The sequence below is a fragment of the Podarcis vaucheri genome (genome assembly GCF_965113315.1).
Source record: "Podarcis vaucheri genome assembly, chromosome: 6".
In the NCBI taxonomy this organism is placed as follows: domain Eukaryota; kingdom Metazoa; phylum Chordata; class Lepidosauria; order Squamata; family Lacertidae; genus Podarcis; species Podarcis vaucheri.
The window spans coordinates 63,143,740-63,163,690 of record NC_138764.1 but is presented as its reverse complement, the minus strand read 5'-3'; the positions used below and the strand labels follow the sequence as shown (position 1 = coordinate 63,163,690).

General features: G+C 45.0%; 2 protein-coding genes across 2 annotated transcripts in view; both read left to right on the top strand.

Moving 5' to 3' along the window:
* The first annotated feature begins 306 nt into the window (after positions 1–306).
* LOC309535505 (gastricsin-like) lies at positions 307–7,131 on the top strand. Its single transcript, XM_082228607.1, has 9 exons — positions 307–460; positions 933–1,083; positions 1,904–2,021; positions 2,639–2,757; positions 3,501–3,700; positions 4,449–4,571; positions 6,048–6,195; positions 6,423–6,521; positions 6,729–7,131. The coding sequence occupies exons 1-9, from the start codon at positions 405–407 to the stop codon at positions 6,879–6,881; spliced, it is 1,167 nt and encodes a 388-aa protein (XP_082084733.1). The 5' UTR covers positions 307–404; the 3' UTR covers positions 6,882–7,131.
* A 6,021-nt stretch (positions 7,132–13,152) lies between these two features.
* TFEB (transcription factor EB) overlaps positions 13,153–19,951 on the top strand; it is a 73,230-nt gene continuing 66,431 nt past the window's right edge. The window contains exon 1 of the mRNA XM_082226866.1: positions 13,153–13,441. The gene's annotated coding sequence lies outside the window, so the exon portion shown is untranslated. The remainder of the gene's footprint in view (positions 13,442–19,951) is intronic.

The following is a 19,951-nucleotide window of genomic DNA, read 5'->3' as shown; positions in this document are numbered from 1 at the left end:
CCTTGATTTTTAGAAGAAACAATGGGATTGAGAAGAAGTGAAATGGGGTGAAGAACAGTGATTGTGTTTTTCTCATTCTTGATAACCCCAATTTTTCTCTTGCTGTATCAGCACATGTATTGTTTCTTATCTAATCTTAATTGCTTTATATACACAATTATTACTTTTAATGGAAAGTCAATGAAAGGATAAAAAAACATTTCTTAGCATACCTGATTGTGTTGATTGTGGTTGAGTACTAGGCTACAGGGAATGGCAATGCAAGCTAATAAGGTGTTTTCATTTTTTTGGTTGGGGGTGGCATCCGTGGTATAAAAGCAAGGGCTGAAAAGTGAGACTTCAGACCACTTTCTTCTGAGGTCTACTAAGCTCATCAGGTGTTGTCGTGGGAGAAATCAAGCATCATGAAGTGGGTGCTCCTGGTTCTGGCTTGCTTCCAGCTGTCAGATGGACTAGTCAAGTGAGTGTTCTTACTCAGTTTAATACTATATATGAAACAGAATAGCGTAGAGACCAATAAGATGCAAAAATTGTTCACTTGCTAATCAGGTAGCATTAGAATTTTTGAACTTTCATGGTGTAAGTCAGGAGTAAGGTAAAATTATATAGCACAGAGAATTAGATGAGTGTACAGGGATGATTGAAGATGTGAGAATATTTTTCTCCACATGGTAAGGAGGAGCCATGTATAAAGGGTGCTTCATGCAATAATACTCACATATTCAGTAAACCTAATTTCTTCGATTTGTTGAATGTACATCCTTCCATCAATTGCCGTAGAAAAACAACAAGTGGGCAAGGGGCAGTCTCAGCGCAGCAACAGGAACAAATATGGTGGTGGTTCTTTGTCATCCAAGTTGTGTGGGGTCCTTGAATGGCAAGTATCACTCTATTAATTATATATCTATGCTCTGCTTTTTAATTCCATGTAGCGTCCTTCTGAAGAAGGGCAAGTCTATCCGAGAGGTGATGAAGGAGAAGGGTGTGCTGGAAGATTACCTGAAGAACCACAAACTTGACCCGGCCAAAAAGTACATCTTCAATGAGTACAATGTTGCTTATGAACCAATGGCGTACATGGATGTGAGTCTCCCGTCCTTTCTGAGTTGACTTGTCTTTGTATCTTTGATGTTCTCTTTAACAAGCCTATATTTTTCCTCTCTACAGCAGAATGCTATTAAGCTGAGAAACCACATGGAATGTAGCATTCCATTTAAGGATGCATGAGTATTTCTAGGCTCAACCCTCATAACAGTTCAAGCCTTTTTGTGAGTCCTGGGCCTGAGTGCTCACAAAAGACTTATAAGCACTCAAAATGTGCACCATTGCCTCCCCCTACCTCAGTGTGTGTAACTCACCTTTGGACCAGGGGAAGAAGGCAGCAGCAGAAGAGTTGACAGTGGGCCCTGTGGAGACCCAGCAGAATGAGATTCCACAATGATATAAGGCTGGAGAACTACCTAAGCATAGAAAAGATGCTATTTGCACAATTTCTGCTGGGAAGAATCTCCACTGCATGATGGAGAAACCAGTGGTTGCTGCCGTTGCTGATTATCTTCTTCCATCCATGGTCAAAAGCTCAATCCTTTAGAGAAGGGGGAAATGGCTGAGGTGGTGGTGAAGCTATCTGAGACTCCATTCACCCTGCATGTAGTAGGCTATGAGCAGTGTCCTTGCCTCAGTCCTGTCTGAGGGCATTCAAACCTCCCTATTTGAGTGATCACAACATCCCAATGTGTAAATGTCAATGTATGTGTGTCTTTTGAGAAATCCTAAGCCTTGGGAAATCAATCAGCTTGGGAGCTTTTAAAATTCACAGAATCACTCATTCCATGCAAATCACAGAGCTAAGTTCATGCCAGAATTCTTATGGAATTCACATTGTGATATATTTTCTTCTCAGGCTTCTTACTATGGAGAAATCAGCATTGGAACACCACCTCAGAATTTCCTGGTGCTGTTTGACACTGGCTCTTCAAACTTGTGGGTGCCTTCTGTCTACTGCAACAGCCAGGCGTGCAGTAAGTCACCAATCCCCAACTGATCAAAAGCTAGCTTTATTCATAAAAGGTAAAGGTAAAGGTACCCCTGTCCATTAGGTCCAGTTGCGGATGACTCTAGGGTTGCGGTGTTTATCTCACTCTATAGGCCGAGGAGCTGGTGTTTGTCCGCAAACAGCTTCCAGGTCATGTGGCCAGCATGACTAAGGTTCTTCTGGCAAACCAGAGCAGCGCATGGAAACGCCATTTACCTTCCCACCGGAGCAGTACCTATTTATCTACTTGCACTTTGATGTGCTTTCGAACTGCTAGGTTGGCAGGAGCAGGGACTGAGCAAATGGAGCTCACCCCCATTGTGGGGATTTGAACCGCCAGCCTTCTGATGGGCAAGCCCTAGGCTCTGTGCTTTAGACCACAGTACCACCCGCATCCAGCTTTATTCATAGCTACAGCTAAGCCAGCTGTGGTGTGATGGAATACAGACAGAGCTTCAACAGAGCCTTGCTGCAAACTGAATTTCTGTTATCCATGATGCCAAGCAAAGGCTTTTCTAACTGTACTACTTCTGCTGATCCTGTGCAACATTTAGGGTATATCCTATGGAAGCTTTCAGCCTTTTATTATATTTCTCCCCACAGCTGGTCATTCTAGATTCAATCCCAGACAGTCCTCCACCTACTCCACCAATGGACAGACCTTCTCCCTGCAGTATGGTAGTGGTAACCTTGATGGATTTTTTGGCTTTGACACCATGAGAGTAAGTGTCACTTGGTCTTTTTTTGGGGGGGTGTGTGAACTAGCCTAATGCTACCAATGAATCACCGTTGAGTGAATCTGCTAATGTAGGGGTGGGGAACCATTCCTCTTAGCCATCATTGTCATAGTCCGGTCTAGGGGCGATTGAAGTCCCGGCTGAGGACGTTGGGACCGGGGGCAAGATGGCGGGGTGGAGCAGGAACGAGAGTCCAGAAGCCAGGGGTCTGAGGGTCAGGAAGCAGGGAGTCACAAAGTCAAGGGTCCAAGGGTTGAGGAGCAAGGAGTCACAAAGTCAAGGGTCCGAGGATCAGGAAGCAAGAAGCCAAACGCAGCAAGGCAGGAAATGTGTTGTTGTGGCAAAGAGCCAAAGGGAAATGCTGACCTTATATCCCTTCCCGGCTCTTGCCACCAGGTGCAGCGAGTTACCAAGCGGCCTCACCTGTGCGGCCGCGCCTTGCCTCTCCAGAACAAACTTAGGAAGGCCCCAGTCCTGTGAAGCCCTACTGGTCACAGGGCCTGGCTCCTGCATGCACTCCTGACAATCATAAGCTAAGGGATGATTCAGGGATGATGGGAATTGTGGTCCAACAGTATCTGAAGGGCACCATGTTGGCTACCTCTGGTCTAGAAGCTCAAAAGCAGGGAACTAAGATGGTGGATGCCCTCTTCTGACAATGTATAATTCTTTTCATTCCTATCCTATCTATGAATTTTACGGCGACACTTTCACTTTGTCTCCTTTAGCTCCAGAACATTGTTGTCACTAAGCAAGAATTTGGCCTGAGTGAAAATGAACCTGGCTCCAACTTCGTTTATGCCCAGTTTGATGGCATCCTGGGGATGGCATATCCTTCTCTTGCAGTTGGGGGTGCTACAACGGCCTTAGAGGGGATGTTGCAGCAAAACTTGCTTTCACAGCCAATCTTCAGCTTCTATCTGAGCTCGTAAGAAGAATAAGCCATTTTCCCTTTAGTTTAATGTCCCACACTCCTTTGCTTTTCATACATCATAGCATAAATATAAATGGGTTGGATCTAGAATAAATTAATCGTGCTTTACTGCCACAGAAATAGATGAGATTTCAGATGGCCATGAAGGGATGGAATTTTCTGAAAATCAGCATTAAGCTTCTCCACACATAATTTTTCTAACTTCCTTCTCACTCCATGATTTTGATGAGAAGTAAGTTATTTCCCTGTGTGCTTCTGCTATAAATACAAACACTTCTCAAATGTTATATGCATGTTGATACACATTATTGTATGTGTTAATGTTAATATTATGCATAGATTATATCCACTCCAGGTTTCCTAAAGTAATCAGCAAAAAAAATCATACGTACAACAATGTACATGGCTGTAGAAAAATACATATATATTAATACTTATAAAATTATAGCGCAGAAACAACATATTGCATGGACTTGACTCTCACACATATACATATTTTGGGGTATAATTTTGCATGAAATATTGTATACAGTCAGCCACTTTAAAAACCCAACAATGCACAAGAAATTAATATTAACAGTACTGTACTCTCACTGCGTATATATCTCAGATCCTTAATTTTCCTTGAAGGGAATTTTGCATTTATACAATCCAAATGAGGGCCACCGCTTTACACAATGTTCTTTGCTTTAAACATTCCAGAACAAATTATGAATGCCTAATCCTTTCTTTTTGTTTGTAGCCAGCCAAGCTCTCAGTATGGTGGTGAGGTTGTCTTTGGAGGTGTAGACACTCGACTGTACTCCGGAGAGATCTATTGGGCTCCAGTCACCCAAGAACTTTATTGGCAGATTGGAATTCAAGAGTGAGTTGAAATTGTGAAAAAAATAATTCAAGAGCGTTGGAGATTTCCCATAAATATCAGTATAGTGCTGTGCTTTTGAACTCATGGCGACACCTTCTTGGATTTGAGCCAGACTCTTCTAGAAGGAATGCAGATATAAACTGAAACTTATACATTGTTTCTCAAAGCATCATAGAGATTTCACCAAAGTAAAGGATTGCACTGTCACTTTATGTTCAATAATATTCAGACTGCGGTGGATTAAAATTGAAGTCAGATGTGGCTTTGCTCATGAGTCTACATCTATGTATTATTATGTCATCTGTGTATTCAGCATTTCCTCTCTGGGTTCTGCATGAACTACCTACACATAGCTACAATCTAAAGTACACTGATGTCCCTAGGGAAGATTATTTCTTGAATATGTAAAATTGGACTGCAAGCCTAGATGTGTTGCATGCCACGAGCTTCTTAGGCTAGGAACTGAGCCTGAGCCCATGCTCCATGGTTTCTTTATCTCATGGAGTTGTTGATTGGAGGATTAGTAGTGCCAAGGAGGTGAACGGCATATAGCACTGTGTGGGAATCTATATTTATAACTTATATCCTCCCCTTCTATATCAATAGCTCGCAAGGATTTAAAATATCTTACCATATTATACAAACCTAAGTGTTATCATCACGCTGCAATTCCCTCAGCTGCAGGTGGTGCTGTGAACTACAGAATCATGAGAGGCAGTGGATGGGCAGCCCAGGCAAGCCACGGAGGGGCAGCCCCTCAGCTGTTCTGTCTCTTCTGCCTGCCAGCATCCAAATCCTTAGACCAGCTGACACTGTTACTGCCCACCATCCTGCTTCATGGTTGGCCTTGGAATCTGCTGCTGCCATGGCTGATCCTCATGAAGAGTGGCAGAATGAGCAGCACAAGAAGGGAAAAGGTGGCTGGTTGGCACCATGAAATGGAAAGGGAAGCAGTGGATGGCTTTGGCAAGGGTGGTTGGGGGAGGTTGGGTGAATGTAGGTGAGGTTGGGTGAATGTAGGTGAGGTTGGTAAGTGAAGTGAGCACTAGGGTACAGCCCCTAGTAAAACATTGTTATACAACTGCCATCATATTAGATTTCAGGACAATCCATATCATGTTATGGTATAGTTATGCATTGACTGAGTACTAATCTATAGGAAAGCTATGATACACAAATGACAAACTAGGAAGACTGCAGGTAAGACTGGCTTGTTAAGAGTCAGCATGAGGTTTGCATCAGTATCAGCAACAAATCAATCCACTCTTTTTGGTGCTTAGAGAAGCACATGGCACCTCCTGGTCCTCCAATATCAGAACAGAAGGCAGTGAAAGGGAGGCATGAGCTTCACAGTAATAAATCTTTTTAAAGAAATTTAGTGCCCAGCAATGACTTAATACATTTTTTTGCAGAGGATATAGGCAAGACTGCACGTGAGAGGTATGGTGGGATTTTCAATGTGTTCCCTGTTCTTAGGTTTTCTATTGGGGGAAGAGCTACTGGATGGTGCAGCCAAGGTTGCCAAGCTATTGTGGACACTGGGACATCCCTCCTCACCGTTCCTCAGCAGTACATAGCGAGTTTTGTGCAGGCTGTGGGTGCTCAGCAAAATCAGTACGGAGAGGTAGGTGAAATTACATATTTTGAAGAGCTGGGAGGGTAACACAGGAAGCATGGTGATGTGGGATATAGCTGGCATATGCACAGTTTGTGTGGATGGCCTCAAAGTCACCAAGAATCCTGCCATTATAGAAGTAATTGATGCCTACGGAATGACTACATCTCAGTTCCATGCAGTCCTAGCTGTCCTCCTATAGGAGATTAACTCGTCATTGCATTCTTTCTTCACAGTATGCGGTTGCTTGCAGCAATGTTCAGAATTTGCCCACCATCTCCTTCAACATCAATGGGGTTTCCTTCCCTCTGCCCCCCACTGCCTACATCCTCAATGTAAGTTTTAGAGATCTGGACATCATTAACTCATTTGTTTTCTTTTAGCATAAGAACCAATAGAAAGAATTAGAACTTAAGGTTCGGGACAGGAGAAGAAAGATAGGGCTTTCTCTTGAGTGCCATCTGTCTTTATAATAACTGGGCTAGCATCTTTATGGATCCTACTCACTTTCCCTTTCCCCCTTTCTATTTATTGCTTTACAGAACAATGGCTACTGCACAGTTGGGATTGAGCCCACCTATCTGCCTTCCCAAAATGGACAGCCTCTCTGGATCCTGGGAGATGTCTTCCTCAGGAAGTACTATTCCGTCTATGACATGGGCAACAACAGGATTGGCTTTGCAGCTGCTGCCTAAGCTTCTTTGCTATTATACCTGAGTTGTATCTATTACAATGCCTTTATTCTAAGATTCTTACTGAGATGAAAGGGGTAGTTTAAATGCTTGCCCTTATCTCTATTACAATTTCTTTCTTTCCCTTTAAGCTTGTCTTGGACCATTCTCCTTGAACTATCTGCACTCTGGGGCCCTGGGTTTTTTTCTTTCTTGAATCACTGCTGTTATAATGATGTTTGTGGCAGATTGGATAATAAATGGTCAAACCTGAGATATTCGTGCTCAAGTCTGCTCAGCTACTGTTCTGCTATTTACAGAGGGCATTAAAGAGGAGCACTCTTAGCTGGAATCTGTATACCTGGAATAAATCTTAGGCTAAATAATGGTAGCTCCTTTAAATGATGCTGGCAGCCTCAGCTCACTGTTAATGTTTTGGAAGGGAGCAATGGCAAATGTTGCTCAGGAAGCCTCTTGTTATGGCAGCATTGCTCTTGGATCCACAGATAAATGACACAGGGGACTGCTCAAGGCCATCCAGTCCACCCCACCAAAGACAGAGCCATCCATCCACACCACCTCCATAGGTAAATAGATGCTCTCGAGAGACAAGACCACAGTGTTTCCCAAAAAGAAGTCAGGTACACAGCAGGAGATTCTTACTGACCAGTATGCATTCAGATTACCCATACACAGGACCCAAGCATGAACGTACACATGCACACAAACACGCCTGTCCTGTTATATTGACTCCTTTCCTTGAGCCAAGCTGTTCCTTATTCATGCACAAAACCTCTCTGGGGATTTGAAATAGTGTGCAATCCCTGTACACTCTACCCTGCCTTACTTCTGTGCAGTTCACACATGTTTCTGAAGCAAGAGAACATAATGCAGTTTTCTAACCAAGAGTGGGAGGGGAAGTGGCAGAAGGCCAGGGACCCATTGCCAAAGCCCCCTGGCACTGCTTCATAAATAAACAGGCTCAGGTGTAATGCCACCATGCAAGTGAGACATTACAATTTATCAATTCACAACGATATTACTACCTAGGGCATTTTCCCACCAGAGCAGCATTGCTGAACCCTATGTTTCAGCAACATGAATCGTTGTAAGCTATTTAACAGATAGCTCACATGTGAGTTCCCTGCTTCAAGCAATATCTATTTCCTCCCAGCGCTGGTCATGTTTTAATAACTGGTTTTTCTAAGTAGTAATTATGCTACCTACACATATTTCCTAATGAGCCCAATGGAGATTATTTCCTACTAAGCTTATGATTATAGCCTGATTCTTCCCATGTTTTACTCTGAAATAAGTTCCATCCACAGGACTCCTTCCCAAGTAGGTAAAGAATTTCCCCTCTTCAGATAAAAAGTTCAACACACACAGCAATTGCTGGATTGGGAGCTGTAGGTGTAAATACACATGTGAGAATCAATACCCTGCAGCACATTGCTTTCAATGCACACACTTCCCCATTCCTACATTAGATGGGGATGCCCATTCATATGCACATCTGAATTTGCACCCTTTAAAAAGTCATGAACAGCAACCCATTGCTTGTGTTCTCGGTCTCTAGCAAGTAATATGTGTGCAGAAATGTATTTAGCTTAGCAGATCCCCCTTGTTGGATTGCATTGGCAACTTGCAGACTCACTCAGCCCACACAGAAAGATACGTGATGGTGCATTGCAATATTGCCACCTAGTGGGCCTTGATCTAGTTTACCAGAACATAAGGGCAGTGGCTCACCTAAGCCAGTGTATTGTTCTCACAGTGCCCAACCAGATACCCATGGGAAGATGCAAACAGGAACTGAGCATGACACGATTCTCCCTTTCAGGGATGTTCAGAAGCAAAGCAGAGCCATTCTGCCTAGTAGTCATTGTTAGTCCCATCCTCTGCGAATTTGTCTAATCCTCTTTTAAAGCCATCCATGTTGGTGGTCATCACTGCCTCATGTGGGAGGGAGTTCCACAGTTTAACAATACACTGCATGAAGAAGTATTTTATTCTCTCTGTCCTGAATCTTCCAACATTCAGCTTCATTTTATGTCCCTGAGTTCTGGTGTCACAAGAGAGTGAGCTAAACTTCTCTCTAACCACTTTCTTCATACCACACACAATTTTATAAACTTTTATCATGTCACATCTTGCATGCCTTTTCCCTAACCTAAAAAGCCCCAAATGCTGTAGCTTTAAAGAGCGGGTTTTTGTGGGCAAAGCTGCAGGGCAAAAAATAGCCACTGAACTTTAAAGTGTGGACCTGTGTCTAGAAAGCGCAGGGCCAAATGTTAAGTGTCAATAAGCTCTTACATCTCACACCCCTTTTTTGGCATATATCTTGAATATGGTGTAGTAGATACTGCAACAACCAGTTGTTAATATTTCCTACCAGATTCTTTGGGAACCATAGGCTAACCTGATACACATTCATTTTAAAAAATGTACCCCACAAAACCAGCTAATTTACCGGTAGGTTCTTGCGATAGTTGTCTCAGTGGTGGTGGTGTGTGGATAGGCTACTGTGAGAACAGGACGCTAGACTTAATGGACCATTGGCCTGATCCAGCAGACACTTTGAAATATACTCGGAGTTGAGTGTGAATTTCATGCTCTTTATTCAGCTCGTAGTAGCAATGAATGAACCTTTCCCCAAAACGTCTAGCTATATATACATTATTTACACAATGGGCCCCGTGTGACTGGCTAATTCTGGGCTGTTCCTGTAGGCCAATCAGGTTGCTGATTCACTTCACCCAGGAGCCTGATTGGCTGCTCCTGCATGTGCTGGGCCCAGGGGTAACCCGTGAAACACGGTCCAGGACCGGTCCAGAATTTGAAGGTTCCACTGGGAGTCAGTCCGATAGGGCCAAGGCAGAACATGAGGCAGGAAACCAGGCAAGGACAGGTACAGGATCTCAGGCAGGATCTAGCATGCAGCAATGTTGCTCCCGCAACCTGGGGCGGGGTCTGGCAGCCTTTTATCTTTGTCGGGGTAGCTGCCGGTCCTGATCCCCCGGCGACTCACCTCCCTGTTTCGCTGGAAGGCAAGCACTCCTCCTGCGAGTACTCAGGTCTCTCCTTCTCTCAAACCTTAGTCTCTGCAGCTCGAAAGACGCCAGTGGGTTACTAGACCCAGGGGCCGCCTCAGCCTCCCCTGGAGTAGCTGTAGTGGAGCAGCTGTAGTGGAGCAGCTGTAAGTGATGACCCAGCTGAAGGCAACAAGGTAATCCTGAGTTCTAGTGCAAGCTCAGGCCCCTGACTCGGCCCAGCTGGTGTTTGTTGCAGGAGAACCTGTGCAGACTAGGACTTTTCAGGATCAGGCCCCAGACTTGGTTCAGATGATGCCTGAGGCAAAGGATCCAATGCAGACTGAGTCTCCTCTGGTTCCGAGCCCGAGCCCCAGGCCATCACACTGCAGGCCAATCAGGTCACTGATTCACTTCCACCTGGAGCTGGATTGGGTGGCTCCTGCGGACCAATCAGACTGCTGCATTCTGGATCCTATTGTTCTAGGATTCAGCTCAGTAAATAGCACACTTCTTATGTTATTATGGGGATGAGGGAAGCAACTGGCTAGTATTACTACTAGGTGGTGAGCAGGAAGGTATCATTTCACATTTTGAGAGCCAGACCACCTCTGAGAGCCAGACCACCATTGAATCCTAGAGGTCAAAATAGGCTCCAGGATTGAACCCTGATTCAGATTAAGCACAGATAACAACAACTGCTATTATTTAAGCAACTGATTCCCCATTAGGCACACACCACCTCTTTTCTTCCAACTTTTGGTGTATTATTATTTCCTACTATTAGCTGGCTGGCAATATAACTGTGAGGTCTCCCACAAATCTCTGGAATGTCTCCATCCTTCACTTGAGAGGCAAGCCATGGATTTAAACAACACTGAGTCACACTTTAGGGTTTCAAAGCTTCTCCAGGTGTCTCAGTTACTGGCACGGGTAGGCATTCATGTACCTTTGATGCTTTTGAAGTTTATCACAGGCCTATAGAGGTTGCCACACCTGTTCATTAGTCCTTTCCTTCATCCATACATGTGAATGATGTCCACAACTTTATTGCAACACATATGTAACTCATGATAGGAGAATTTGTTGAAATGGGCTGTTAGAGAGGAGAGGATATGCTCCATAACACAGGAATTTACCACAGGGATGAGATATGCTTTCATAAATCCACCTAATTGCTAGCATTGAATTGCTAGCTGATCTGAGATCCTTGCTTATAGGGACACAATGATAATTCTGTCTTTTTGCTGAGATGTTGTGGCTGGACTATACAGTGGTACCTCTGGTTACGTACTTAATTTGTTCCGGAGATCCGTTCTTAACCTGAAACTGTTCTTAACCTGAAGACCACTTTAGCTAATGGGGCCTCCCGCTGCTGCCGCACAATTTCTGTTCTCATCCTGAAGCAAATATCTTAACCCGAGGTATTATTTCTGGGTTAGTGGAGTCTGTAACCTGAAGTGTATGTAACCTGAAGCGTATGTAACCCAAGGTGCCACTGTATACAGCTGTCTACCATTGCTATGAGGGCTAAATCAATCTGTGAATGAATTTGAGTTGACTAAATTGCACATAGAAATAAAAACGGTAGTTCTGAAGGTGTGTGTTTCCAGGGGGGAAACTACACTTGTTTTTAGATGATGTGAATATATGCTCCATATAGTGTGATGGAGAAGACAGAATGCATCTTCTATGGTGTCTTTAACCTACAGTGTGTGTGTGTGTGTGTGTGTGTGTGTGTGTGTCTATCTATCTAGTTTTAAAATAACTTGCCATCCAATTAATACATAGCACTTTTAAAGCAGTTAAAATGCTTTAAATAGATTACTCTAACTGAAAGATTATATAATTCAGTCCTAATGGTTATACATTGTCATTCACTGTGCATCATTGCAATTAGAAGCACCACTTCTTATAATCAACGGCTCAGTAACAATTTTGGAATGTTAATGCTGTGGTTACTCATTCATGATACTCGTCTTAAGGAAATTATCTTCCTGTCTTTTTTGGTTCCCACGAACAAGGCAAAATCACAACAATCTGCCCCTCTTAGTTGCTCCCAGTACCTCCTCTAGTGGTACAAATGCCATGCCAAGAGACCTGTGCTGTGCTGTGAGGCCCAGCTGGCCAGCTGATGACAGGTGAGTAGCTATGCCCAGTTGTCAAATTGGGGGCTATAAAAAAGTTAAGGATCTGGCCTGTAACCACATCAAGCCCCCCACCCTTGATCTAAACAATTGCCATTCTGTGGCCATGATTTTAGATAGAGTGTATTTGTAAATGCTCATAGGATTGGCACATTTGATCTCTTCCCAACTCTTGAAAGAACTTCTCGAGAGAAAATATTATAAATATATATTATATGAACAGTTTGCATTCTCACCTTTTCCTGTGCAATTTATATCAACTCATTCTGAACTCATGTATTTCAGCCTCAAGGTTATAAGCAGATATTTCTCGGAGAATGCAAAGTTTTCCACTACCCTATTGGTGTATAGTGATTAGAGTGTTGGACTAGGACCTGAAAAACCAGGGTTCAAATCCTCACTCAGCCATGAAACTCACTGAGTCTCAGTGTAACCTACCTCATAGGGTTGTTGTGTGTTTCAAATGAGGACCATGTATGTCACATTGCGCTCCTAAGAGAAAGATGTGGGATATAAATGCAATAAATAAGCAAGTAAATAAAAACTCTAGGGCACCTTGTCCTTTTTCTCTTCAATCATATCTCATACTTAAAATTAGGGAGCATCTGTTCTGATCAGCAGTCTGTGCTTTGGGGAGCTTTTGTGTTGACAATCATCTCCAAATTGCTTGGGAGTGGCAACATATTATCTTTTAAAGCATTAGTTTTTATAAAGTTATCTCATTTCAGTTACAGTGTTTCTTAAGCTGCCGTTTTCAAGTCGTGTAACATATGTCAGGAGTGCTCTGATGGTGTTTCCTGCTTGGCAGGGGGTTGGACTCGATGGCCCTTGTGGTCTCTTCCAACTCTATGATTCTATGATTCTATGATTCTATGATTCTATGATTCATTTAACAGCATCTCATTCACGACAGGGTGGATAATTGAGAGAAAACGAACGCGTAAAGAACACGCAAAACCGCGGGCGCCTGCCTACCGCCGACCCTGCGTGGGCGCCACCTGGAATTGTTTTGAGAACGAGCGCGATTCCGCTTGGGAGGGGACCTCTGGGGAACTACATTTCCCGGCAGGCTACGCAAAAGGGGGCGTGGCCAGCCATGGTTGAGTGCTGCCCTCTCTTGGGTACATCTAGGAAGTTGAAGAGCGAGAAGGTGACAGTAAATGAGGGGGAGGGAGAGCTGTCCGTAAGGGGTCTTGGGGGGGGGTGAAAGCACCCCTGGCAGCGCACAGGAGAGGATTGCAACAGCTGGAACTACCTGGTGCCAAGAGAAAAGCCAGAGGAGAGCGGCGGGACAAGCAGAGGGCACCCAAGTTGAGCCGAGTTGGCCAAGTGGCTGGGGAAGTGGCGTGTTTTTCTCCCCCTCCCCTCCAGTGGCTGCGCAGCCGACTCTGACCTTCACGGGAGGGTAAGTACGCCGAGAGCGGGCAGACTCGGGACGCGCGTGCCACTTACAGGCAAAAAAAGCTACAATCTCCAGAGGCGCCGTCTGGGGCGGGCGGGCGTGTGAACTGCCCGCCGAGGTGGCGGCAGCAACACCCGCTGTGTATGTGCGTTGGGGGTGGGGGATAAAATAAAAATAATAATCAGAAATCCCCCGGTTGAGGTGGTTGGTGGGAGCGAGGCGGGAGAACCCTAAAGGACCCAGCGCTCCGTTTCACCGACGGGGCGCGCGAGGTCGCCTTAAAGCGGAGCAGGTGGAAGAGTGAGAAGGTGTCGAAGCGGGGGTCGCGAGTTTGTGTTTAGCCGGAAGGAAAGTGCGGGGGAGGGGGGAAAAGAGACGCGTCGTGGGATCCAGACGTTTGTATGCGTAACTTGGGTCGCGGAGAAGGGGAGGCAGGTGCGGGTGGACCGTGGAGGGCAAGCAGCTCTCTCCGCCGTCTCTCCTCCCACCTACTCCTTTGCAAGAGATCAAGCCGGCTTTGGAGCCGTCACAGTGTGCTTGGGTCCCGAGTCGACTCTCGCCACCCCGACGGGAGGGGGGACGACGCCGATGACCCATTGCCGGGAACTGTCAATGTGTGGGGGGGGGGGGAGGAGCGCGGGGGAGGGGAGAGCCGATGGCGGAACCGGAGAAGTCAAGCAGCAAAACAATTGGTGGTGGGGGGGGGGGGAGGGAAGGGAGGAGAACCGCTCAACTCCACCCGCTCCAAGGCGGAGAGGGGCTGGCGAAGGGCTGCTCACTTCTGCCCTCCTCTCGCTGCCTTCTCAGCAGCAGCAGCGCCGCCAGCAGCTTAGAGGGGAGCCGCCGGGGGGCCTCTTACGTAACTGCCGCTGCCGAAAGCCGGGAAAGTGCCGGCTGCTCCGAGCGGGGCAGCGGCGGAGTTTGCAAAGTCCGGCGCGGGGGGCGGAGTCGGGCTGCGCTGGTTGCTGCGCTCCGTCGGCGCGCGCTGCGCTTGGGCGCGAGAGCCGGGCTTGCCTCGTTCTTGGCGCGAGACGGAAGTTCCCGATGACGAGCGCTGCAAGGCTTCTCATTAGTTTAATGAGCGCTCATTGTTGTTAATTTCCATGTCCCACGTGCGCTGTCAGGAGACGGTGGCGCAAAGGGATACCGGGCGCGTCCTGCGAGCAGCCACCCAGTCCGCCCGCGGCGCTGTTTTGTAGCCAGGCTGTTTCCGTGTTGGGAAGAGGTGCCTTCACGTGTCTCACCCTGCAGGCCTTGGTCCGAGGCAAGAGGACATCAAGGCCTGTGGCTTCCTCCGGAGTAGGGTTGCCAACTTTCCTTTACTCCCTCTGCTCCAGTTCTTCCAGCTGTGGCCCAACCCAGAGAAATAAAATCTCAGGAGCAGGGGTGCCAAATTGAATAAAATATTGGGGGGACGGACATGTAAGCCCCGCATAACTGATCACACCCACCACTTGACTGGCAATGCCCATCAGCTTTGGGGGGTCCAGCCCCCTCAAATATTTTAGGGGGGCTGAAACGACCTAGGCCCCTAGGAGTTGGCTTCTATGCGCAGGATAGGCTTCACCTGCTTAATTTATAGTCATAGGGCTGCTCTTCACTGGCAGTGGAGAAGGCCCAGTTTAAAAAGTGGAAGAAAGCTTAGTTCAAAATTTAGTTCAGCCAAATAAAATACAGCAAATCTGATAACCAGCACAAGTGTGTTTAGTATATAGGTATTATATAGAATGGGATATGGTACTCTCAGCACATTTCTTTGTGTCATGAAAACTTCAGAATTCTGAAAACTGCTTCTTTTCCTGAATAGTTTTGTAGTGACTTTCTGAACACTTTGAGGGCAAGTGCTCTGAGACCTGGTGACTTTTTTTTTCTTAACGCACATGGTAGGAAACTGAACAGATGGCCAATGTGTGGATATTCCCTCCCCCTCTGTGCTGTTAATTTCCTCTATCATATTTGTTTGCCTTCATGCATGGCTGCCCTCCATCTCCAGCATGGGGGTTTGAGTGGGGCTGCGTTGACAGGTCTTTGCCTGCTTTTTCTCGGGCCCCTTGCTTTTCTTTCTGTTTACAGATGCCAGATATGCAGGTGACTCTGTATCAGACAAGCGGATCTGGCAAATAATGAGAGCGGTCCGTCCTTCAGAGCTCTTATTCCTTGGATGTAAACTCAAGCTGAGTTTCGTCTCTTGAGTTAGAATCCATAGCATAGACTAGTTTTTAAGTAAGTGGAAGGCTCTGCGGCCTCTGCCTCATCTTAAAAGTGAGATGGGGGATTTTAGGTGACTGAATGTTCATACCTGGGGTCTTTTATAGACAGGGCCTGGATTTGGCAACTCTTACCGGGGCACCTTTATCTTTTTTTTTTTTAATATTTTATTAAGGATTTTCTTGTTTTACAGAAGTGTAGTGCCTCATTTTTGGTTTGTTTTTTTCATGTAACATTTTTACAAATCCATTTCATTTGTTGAGGCATTAGGGGGAGAAGAAAAAAGAGAGAGAGAAGAAAAGGGGGGTGGCAGGAGGGAAGATGGATGGGGGTGGGGTCGGGTGGCGGTGTTTCTATTATGTTTAATGTGTGTAGAGTTTGGTGTCAGCGTTGTTTGTGTTGTTCACTTGTGTTCCTTTGGTGGAGAGAGAGGTTGGGGTTGGCCTAGGGTGTGATTGTTTGCTTGTGATTGGCTGTGGTGATCTTTGTTTTCGTGTGTGAGTGAGGTGGGTGGGTGTTTTGGATCAGGTTAGCCATATTGATTTGTATGCTGTTGGTGGATTATTGTCAATGTCCTGTTGGGCTGTGTGTGTAATAAAGGGGAGCCATACCGGGGTGAAGGTGTCTTCTTCTGTTTGTCCCCGTGTCAGTTTCAGTTTGTTAGTTAATTTTTCTAGTAGGGCTGTTTCCCATACTATTTGGTACCATTGGTCCATGCTTACTCCTGACAGGTCTCTCCAGTGTCTGGTTATGGTGTTTCTGGTTGCTGAGAGCAGGTGGGTTATGAGTTCTTTGTGGTGTAAATGGGCATTGTTGTCTTGGAAGATGTTTAGTAGGGCCAATTCTGGGGTGATGTCTATTACTTGCTTAGTTATTGTACATATTTCTTGTATGGCTGTCGTCCAGAATAGTTGGATTTTGGGACACTCCCACCACATGTGGAGGTATGTATCTTTTTAAGCATTGGCTAGAAGAGGAAAGGTGTTTGCTATCATCTTGCTACAGCAGTAGGAGAAACTGCATTTGATTTCAAAATAAAAGATGACCCAACTATCCTATCAAAATGGCTAGAAAAAGCCACAGACTGAGATTGCCCCCAAAATGTCACATTCCTTGCATAAAGGCTTGAGGCAGATAGTGATGAAATGCTGCTGGTATGAATGGTCTCTCAGTCCATTTTCACACATGCTTTTTGAATTTTTGGCATCTTTAGCGAGAACAGAAAACCTACATTGGTAATAATAATAATAATAAAAATTATTTATACCCCACCCGCCCTGGCCAGAGCCGGGCTCAGGGTGGCTAACACCAGTAAAATTACAATAAAAACATAATAAGAAAAAAAAGCCTGTCTATGCCATTTAGAAGTGCCTCTCTTCCACTTTTTAAAAATTCTGGCATGAACAGCATTCTCACATGCACACAAAATCAGGCAAGAGAAGCTCAAAGATCCATTTAGTGACATGTGCAACTATGGGTAAAGGAGCCCTTGTCTCAGACTGCCAGTGCCACTTTAAAGATAGCTAGATTCTGAACCCATAATAAGCTCTCTAAACAGCTGTGCCAGTGCATCTTACTGAGAGGGTGCACCACTCGTTCTTGTCGGCAGGAGCTAGGAAAAAGCACACCATTTGCACTAGGTGATTAATTAGCCAGAAAACACGTGACTGAGGCAACCATTTATTCCCTGTCAGTATCAAAGGAGAAATTCCAAACTACTACAAGGGAAAAGGAGCGGTGACTGTAAATGTTGAGTCATTCACTGATACGTAGTTGGCAGGGCCTGATTTGATATCATAACATAAAAGCTTGCAGTTGCTTTTCAGCTCAAGTGCATAGGAAGCCTAGTAGTATATTTTCAACCCCAGTAGTAAAAGCTATGCAAGGCAATTTCTCTCAAGAGAGAAATTAAAGTTTTCAGGAGATGCCCTGTAAACAACAGGGAAAAGTTTACGGTGCCCACTCCTCTATTCTTCTCTGTATCCTTATCCTCTGCACTGTTCTGCTACTTTCTTTCATTAAAATAAAGAAATAATAACAAAAAGTATGTGTGCACATGCTCATACACAAACACACACATAAATATGTTGCCTCTACACATGTAGACACATATGCTAATAGGCTGGGGAACCTGTGGTCCTCTTGATGTTGTTGGATTCCAGCTCTCATCATCACCTGCCAGTATGGCCAATGGTCAGGGATGATGGGAGTTTGAATCCAGCCACATCTATAGAACAAGAGGTCCCCCACCCCTCATTTCACATGGAGGGTCCAAAGGTTGGCATTGGCTCATGCATTCTCTTATCCCCTTGAGCCTGGTGATTTCCTCCCTTCTTTCTTGGTTTGAGGCAAACCATACTTTGCTGAACTAGCAAGCCATGGTTTGCCCTTGTTTTGCCACAAAGGATTATAAATTGGGATGGGATCCTGGTTTGCAGGCCAAGCACAAAGAAGCGATTGGGGGATGAAGAAACAATTGAGTTGATGGGTCCAGTCTGGCTCCCTCAAACAAAGCCAAATCACGGATAAGCATTATGTTTGAACCATATCTGAACTAGTCATTTATTCAGTGTTTGTAAGTGCAGCTTGTGAGTGTCTGAAAATATGCCTTTCTTTCTGGCTACAATAAGTTAAAAGTGTGTGTCATGCCAGGGAGACTCTCACTACCACCTTCCCCATATTACTTTGTGGTTCATGGGATTGCAGTGTGCCTGGACTGTTCTCCACCATGGCCTCAGATTGTGGATGAGGCCATCATTTTCCAGCAATGGTCATAGGGATGCATTTACGGTACATTAAAGTAATCATTCCCTCTATTTCCAAAGTTCGGAGCTGAGTGTGGATGCAGTCAGAAATTCAAAATGGCAACATCCACATACAGTAGCAGCAGTTTGGGAGGAGCCTCAAGATTTGTAAAAGAACAAAACAAAAAAAAAATCACCAAGGGAGACCTTCCTTGCCCTCCTCAAGTTTTAAAACAGCCAAATGAGTACTGAGCATGCTTGGATGGACATGGAATGCTGGCTGACTGGTGTGTGTGTGTGTGTGTGTGAGAGAGAGAGAGAGAGAGAGAGAGACCAGAAAACAGGGGAGCATATGGAATGGCATATCCTGGAAACGGCCATGGTTTGCTGGAACACTAAAGAGGATCATTCCATGCTGCAACATTTTGTTACTTTGGTTATTCTGTGGTATCAGGATATCCCTGCTTTGTGATCTATGAAACAGATGCAGTGGTTTCACTATACAGTATAACTTATTTAAGAGGTACTAAAGAGAATTTTATATTCATTCCTTGTAAGCACATAAATATAATTTCCATAGTATGTATTAGTGATGCTTTCCAAGTGACATTGGGTGGCTAAAGTCCAGGGATTCTTCTTATCAGCAGGAAGCTGCAGGAGGGTGTGAATCCTAATTTCTTTTTTCCCCTTCCATGTGCCTTTGTTTTCATTCTATAGCAGCATTGCGCATGGTGACGTGCTTGAAATTTGGACTTGGTTTTCCCTTCCTTACCTAAGATTTATGCAACGGACAAAAAGAGCTTGGCTAAGCGCGCCCCCCCCCACCAGTTTTTCTCACCATTGTATTTTTTTAAAAAAACTAGGGAAGAACCATATTGCAGGAAGTCTATCTTCTGTCATAGTTATTACTGCTGCTGCTCTCTGGTGGTGGCCATCCTTTATTAAAATTTCAGGACTGCAGGAACCTATGCAGTTTAGGGCTCACTTCTGAAACGAGGGGTAGTTGTTAAGGTTTAGAATAACCAGCAAGTCTCTTCAGACATCTGGCCTAGTATGGCCTGGCTTATAAAGTGCTTTGGAATTCTGGGATATTTTATGGATTTCACCTTGACAGAAGAAGTCTAGGTAGAGACAGCAAATGAATGACAGTTGTGCACACACACTAATAATCTAGAAAGGCCCTAGGAATGCTGTTATGTAAGGCTGTTGTATGTCCAGAATTTCCTGGACAAACCTGGAACACTGCAGTCATAAGCAGTGTCCAGGAGGAAATCGCCCCCCCCAAATGTCCGGGAGAATCTGGACGCATGGCAACCCATGTTGGCAGTGTCATTTTTGCTGATTTCCCTTACAAAATAGCTCAAAAATGTCAATTTCTTTTTACAATTTTGCCAAAAAAGCTTAACTTAATTGCCTTTAATGTGTGACACACAACTGAGAGATGCAAAACTGTTTTCATCCACTGGCTGGAGCAGTGCTAAGGTTGCAGCAAACGCTGTTGCAGTGATTCCAACATGGAACCCTTCGCAAGTATATGAGCAGTGTGGCATGAAGATCTCCT

Coding starts and splice junctions, on each gene's coding strand:
- LOC309535505 (XM_082228607.1), top strand. CDS start 405: ATGAAGTGGGTGCTCCTGGTTCTGGCTTGCTTCCAGCTGTCAGATGGA. Junction 1,084..1,903: donor AACCAATGGCGTACATGGAT/GTGAGTCTCCCG, acceptor TTTTCTTCTCAG/GCTTCTTACTATGGAGAAAT. Junction 6,196..6,422: donor AGCAAAATCAGTACGGAGAG/GTAGGTGAAATT, acceptor CTTTCTTCACAG/TATGCGGTTGCTTGCAGCAA.